This window comes from Gekko japonicus, unplaced genomic scaffold (genome assembly GCF_001447785.1).
Source record: "Gekko japonicus isolate JY-2015 unplaced genomic scaffold, Gekko_japonicus_V1.1 scaffold4787, whole genome shotgun sequence".
Taxonomy (NCBI): Eukaryota; Metazoa; Chordata; class Lepidosauria; order Squamata; family Gekkonidae; genus Gekko; species Gekko japonicus.
The window spans coordinates 2,183-8,462 of NW_015162107.1; the positions used below are offsets into that span (position 1 = coordinate 2,183).

At 50.7% G+C, this 6,280-nt stretch overlaps 1 protein-coding gene across 1 annotated transcript in view; it reads right to left on the reverse strand.

Annotated features, from left to right (window-relative positions):
• Positions 1 to 1,692: 1,692 nt before the first annotated feature.
• FAM188B (family with sequence similarity 188 member B) overlaps positions 1,693 to 6,280 on the reverse strand; it is a gene marked incomplete at both ends in the record, with an annotated part of 66,510 nt that continues 61,922 nt past the window's right edge. The window contains 2 exons of the mRNA XM_015405661.1: positions 1,693 to 1,854; positions 3,134 to 3,197. Coding sequence (XP_015261147.1) covers positions 1,693 to 1,854; positions 3,134 to 3,197 — 226 coding nt within the window. The remainder of the gene's footprint in view (positions 1,855 to 3,133; positions 3,198 to 6,280) is intronic.

The following is a 6,280-nucleotide window of genomic DNA, read 5'->3' on the forward strand; positions in this document are numbered from 1 at the left end:
GAGGGTCCATCTAGTCCAGCATCCTGCCTCACACAATGGCCAACCACTTCCTCTGGAGGAACAACACCAGGGCACAGAGGCCGAGGCCTTCCCCGATGTTGCCTCCTGGCACAGTGATTCAGAGGATTATTGCCTCTGAATAGGAAGGTTCCCTTTTGTCACCGTGGCTAATAGCCACTGATCAACCTCTCCTCCATGAATCTATCCAATCCCCTTTTAAAGCTCTCTATGCCTGCAGCTATCATAACATCCTCTGGTAGCAACTCCCACATGTTAATCCCCTCCCTAAACCCCACACTCCCCGGGGTCCACCCCCAAATCTCCAGACGTTTCCCGTCCTGGAATTGGCAGCCCTACAAATCCATCCCGGGCATTCGCTTTCCTGTTAAAAAAAAGCAGATCTCCAGCCCTTATGGAGTCAGCTGGGCTGAGGCAAGAAATGGAGAGCACGTGGTGGGTTGCTGATAGAAGGTAGGGGATTTTTAGCTCTCCTGGATCAGACCCAGTGGTCCACCTACTCCAGTATCCTGTTGCCCCCAGGGGCCAACCTGTTCCTCTGGAGGGCCAACGACAGGGCATAGAGGCCGAGCTCTTCCCCTGATAAGAACATAAAAAGAGCCCCGCTGGATCAGACCAGTGAGGGTCCATCTAGTCCAGCATCCTGCCTCACACAATGGCCAACCACTTCCTCTGGAGGAACAACACCAGGGCACAGAGGCCGAGGCCTTCCCCGATGTTGCCTCCTGGCACAGTGATTCAGAGGATTATTGCCTCTGAATAGGAAGGTTCCCTTTTGTCACCGTGGCTAATAGCCACTGATCAACCTCTCCTCCATGAATCTATCCAATCCCCTTTTAAAGCTCTCTATGCCTGCAGCTATCATAACATCCTCTGGTAGCAACTCCCACATGTTAATCCCCTCCCTAAACCCCACACTCCCCGGGGTCCACCCCCAAATCTCCAGACGTTTCCCGTCCTGGAATTGGCAGCCCTACAAATCCATCCCGGGCATTCGCTTTCCTGTTAAAAAAAAGCAGATCTCCAGCCCTTATGGAGTCAGCTGGGCTGAGGCAAGAAATGGAGAGCACGTGGTGGGTTGCTGATAGAAGGTAGGGGATTTTTCTTCCTCCCTTTGCCTTCCTAGCTGCTGTGTGGGAGCTGAGAGAGAGTTGGGTTCTTTGTAGGCTGATAGAGAGTGGCTCTGTTTAAGTCTGTTTGGGGCTGTTTGTGCTTTGGGGTTTGTTGGAGGCTGAGTAAGTTGTTGTGGAGTGCTGTCGATTGCAAGCCCCGCCCCCTATTGTGCTGGGCTCTGCTGTGCTGAGCAGGAAAGGGGCCTTATTTGTAGCTCCCCATTGTAGCTGCCACCACTTCCTGCGGCAGTGAATTCCATGTGTTCATGAACCTTTGGGGGGGGGAAGTCCTTCCTCTGATATATTCTAAGCCTACTGCTCATTAATTTCCTTGAGTACACAGGAGTTCTCATATTGTGAGAAAGGGAGAAAAGCAGTTCTTTCTTCACCCGCTCTATCCCATGCATAATTCTGTAAACCTCGATCGTGCCATCCCTCAATCATCGTTTCCCCAAGCTAAAGAGCCCCAACCTCTTTCACCTTTCTTCATAGGGAAGGGGTTCCATCCCCTTAAACATTTTAGTTGCCCTTTCCTGCATGTTTCCGAGGTTTGAGTGCATACCTGGCAGACGTCGTAGTGCTCAAACAGGGACAGCAAGCCAACCTCGCTCCGGCCAGAGACGCCTTTTAAAACCGTGGTGTTGCCATTTCCAGAGTCCAGCTCGATGACATCGTTGAAAACATTGGACACGGCTTTGCCCGTCAGCAGTAGGTTTACCAGCTCCTGGATTCGAGAGGAGAAAAGGCGTCTGGCAAGCTGGCCACGGAGCATGGGATGGTACTCATGCTGCCTTTTAAATACCTGGGTGCCCGTCCAGAACTGTGTCTGGATTGAAGGGAACCAACAGACTCTTACGCCTGGTTGGGTACACATGCACTGGGAGGAGCGGGTGGCACCGTAACCTGGACTGTACCATGGCAGACTGAGGACATAAGAGAAACCATGTTGGATCAGGCCAATGGCCCGTCCAGTCTAACACTCTGTGTCACACAGTGGCCAAAGCCCTGATGCCATCGGGAGATCCACCAGCAGAGCCAGAACTCCAGAAGCCCTCCCATTGTTGCCCCCCAAGCACCAAGAGACAGAGCACCACTGCCCCAGACAGAGTGTTCCATCTATAAAAGGTAAAGGTGGAGGTTTCCTTTGCTCGAAAGCCAGTCGAATCCGACTCTAGGGGACGGTGCTCATCTCCGTTTCCAAGCCAAAGAGCCAGCGCTGTCCGAAGACTTCTCCGTGATCATGTGGCCGGCATGACTAAACGCCGAGGTGCATGGAACACTGTTACCTTCCCACCGAAGCGGTACCTATTAATCTACTTGAAGTTTCTTGCTTTGAAACTGCTAGGTTGGCAGGAGCTGGGGCCAGAGACAGGAGCTCACTCCGTCATGAGGCACTCAGGTCTCGAACTGCCGGTCTGCAGCTCAGCGTCCTAACCTCTGAGCCACCGTGGCCCCTGTTCCATCTATACCTTGTGGCTAATAACCACTGATAGACCTCTGCTTGGTATGATTATCCAGTCTCCTCTTGAAGCTGTCTATAAGAACGTAAGAGAAGTCTACAGAGGGGAAGGGTCATATCTTAAGTGCTTCTCCATGCAAAAAGCTCCCTACATATAAAAAGTTAGCCCTTGAACAGCTCCTGTATTTTCCCATCATATTCAGCTAATAACTTCACTCTTTGATGTATGTACATCCCCCTTCCTGGTGCCCATCAAGTATTCTTAGAAAGTGGGTGTGGCCAGAAGGGGCTTTTGCCCAGGAAGGCTTCTGATTGGCCACTGGAAATTTGATTGACTGGAACTGTGCAGATTTCATAAAAGGTGGCTTTGGCAGCAGCTGCTGCCGCAGTACAGGGACCTTCACTATATGACTGAAGGCAAGCTGCGGCAGCCATTTTGTGGCTGGCTCCGCCTCCCGCAGCAGCCATTTTGTGGCTATACTCAAAGATGCCCACAGGCTCAAAAACGTCTGTGACTACGTCCTCAGACCTCTCCTCTGTTTACCTGTGTACAGTATCCATGTGCACCAATCAACTGGTTCGTGCTCACATCAAAATCTCTCCGAACTCTGAAAGAGAGAAGGATACATCATAAGTAAAGTTGACTCAAAATGCATTCTCATGAGATGTTTCCCCAGCACTGTTCAGCCAATTCTGGTTTTCACTCTGCTGGAGAGAACGTGGGCTGTGGCTTACAACAAAGCGCAAAGATCTTCAAACTGGTGTCTACAAAGATATGCAGTGAGAGAGAAAAAAGAGCGGGATTGGAACACCGGGTTCCATTCTACCATTCCACTCGGGAACGTCTGGAGATTTCCTCCAGCCAAAGGGGCATTCTTCCAGTTTCATGAAGACAGTTTCAGGAGGGTAGCCATGTTGGTCTACAGTAGAAGAGCTGGGTTCGAGTCCAGCAGCACCTTAGAGACCAACAAGATTTCCCAGGAAGAAGGATTAGGAGGAGGAGGAGGAGGAGATCGGATTTATACCCCACCCTTTACTACCCAAAGGAGTCTCAGAGTGGCTTACAATCTTCTTTCCCTTCCCCTCCTCACAACAGACACCCCGTGAGGTAGGTGGGGCTGAGAGAGCTCTCTTGAGAGCTGCTTGTGAGAGAAAAGCTCTGAGAGAACTGTGACTGACCCAAGGTCACACCAGCAGCTGCATGTGGAGGGGTGGGGAATCAAACCCAGTTCTCCCAGATTAGAGTCCGCGCTCCTAACCACTACACCAAACAGTAGTCAAAGCTCCCTTCTATTCTCCGGGGAATACAGCTATTCTCCAGGGAAGAGTATTAAGATCTTGTGTTATTGCTGAAGTGCTCACATCAAAATCTCTCCGAACTCTGAAAGAGAGAAGGATACATCATAAGTAAAGTTGACTCAAAATGCATTCTCATGAGATGTTTCCCCAGCACTGTTCAGCCAATTCTGGTTTCCACTCTGCTGGAGAGAACGTGGGCTGTGGCGTACAACAAAGCAAAGATCTCCAAACGGGTGTCTACAAAGATATGCAGTGAGAGAAAACACAGAGCGGGATTGGAACACCAGGCTCCATCCTACCATTCCACTCGACAACGTCTGGAGATTTCCTCCAGCCAAAGGGGCCTTCTTCCAGTTTCATGAAGATAGTTTCAGGAGGGTAGCCATGTTGGTCTACAGTAGAAGAGCTGGGTTCGAGTCCAGCAGCACCTTAGAGACCAACAAGATTTCCCAGGAAGAAGGATTAGGAGGAGGAGGAGGAGGAGATCGGATTTATACCCCACCCTTGACTACCCAAAGGTGTCTTAAAGTGGCTTACAATCTTCTTTCTCTTCCCCTCCTCACAACAGACACCCTGTGAGGGAGGTGGGGCTGAGAGAGCTCTCTTGAGAGCTGCTTGTGAGAGAAAAGCTCTGAGAGAACTGTGACTGACCCAAGGTCACACCAGCAGCTGCATGTGGAGGGGTGGGGAATCAAACCCAGTTCTCCCAGATTAGAGTCCGCGCTCCTAACCACTACACCAAACAGTAGTCAAAGCTCCCTTCTATTCTCCGGGGAATACAGCTATTCTCCAGGGAAGAGTATTAAGATCTTGTGTTATTGCTGAAGTATACTAAGAACTGTACCTCTCCATGAATAGAACCAGAAACCTCCGAAGAGAAGCTACAACAACACTCTCTTGCATGTTTTAAGATTTCCGCTCTATACATAGGAAAAAAGTTTTACCTCAGAGTTTCTAACCCTTTATTTCACCGATATATATGGATATATATTCCCCTGCTGGTCAAATAAAACCTTTATTCCGACTTGACAGTTACTCTGCCCCAAGTGCCATTTAAAAAGAGTTTAAAAACAAGACAGCCCCTGCAGTTCCCTCAGGTTCCTCTGTTGGGTCATAAACCTAATCAAATATCTGCATCGGAGTGGGACTGTTTGGTCGTTTAAGTCAAAAAGAAAAGGAATACAGGCTATTTGGGGACAACTGAGTCATTGAGGTGAAGGTTTTGGCAGGAAAATCGGCCTGTGAGCTGGGAAGCAACCGGGTTCTGTCATCAGGCAAAGGGAGATTTGACTCTTGAAAGCTGATACCCAAAATCTCATTAGTCTCTAACATGCTACTGGACTTGACGCTAGCACTTCTTCCAACTTTACTGGAATGAGACCTCTAAATGCATTGCACAGTCTAGAGCACAGAGGTGTCAAACCTGTTTGTTACAAGGGCCAGTTCTGACATAAAAGTTACTTTGCTGGGCCAAGACATGTCTGCCATTAAATGAAATGCCAGGTACTGGAGATATCTCTCCCTTATTATAATTGAGTAGTGGGTGCCAAAGTTCTAAAATGCGCCCCGTTAGTGTATGGGCGGAAAAATTGCCACTCAGAAGACACTGGCTGCGATGACTGGCTCCCTCAGCGAACCTGGGCTGCCATTGGCTGCGTGGCTGGGAGGGGAGGGAGCCAGTCATGCAGCCAGCGTCTTCTGAGGGCATAACCGGGCGCATTCAGGCCAGCGGCGAACGGAGCCGGTAGGCTCCGTCCGCCGGCTCCCCCCCCCAACCAACCACTAAAGGCCGCTGAACGGAGCCGGCAGGCCCCGCCCGCCGGCCTCCCTAACACGGCTACTCATCTTGATCTATTTTCATTTCTTGACAGCGTCGACCACATAAACCTCACTGTGTGAGTTCACATGCCCGCTCCCCCTGGTCAGTCTCCTGCCTTCCCTCTCGCTTATCAGTTGCTCACAGGCCAGATAAGAGCCCTGAACAGGCCAGTACTAGCCCCCGGGCCGCATGTTTGACACCCCGTTATAGCATTTTCTGAAACAGATACTGTATTTGCCATAAGAGGAGAAGAAGAGGAGATTGGATTTATACCCCGCCCTTCACTACCCAAAGGAGTCTCAGGGCAGCTTAAAAACTCCTTTCCCTTCCCCTCCCCACAACAGACACCCTGTGGGGTAGGTGGGGCTGAGAGAGCTCTGACAGAAACTGCTCTTTTTTTTCAAGAACAGCTGTGCCAGAACCAAGGGTCATTTCCTGCAGGAGCGCACAGGAGTGGAGGTCCGGCAGTAAAGAGCCCAGGGGGTGGGCACATGCAACAAGCCCTACCCCCTGCTCCCAGCAGCCCTCAGTCGGAGCAAGAAGCAGCCAGGTAAGTGCATAGCCCCCCCCCCA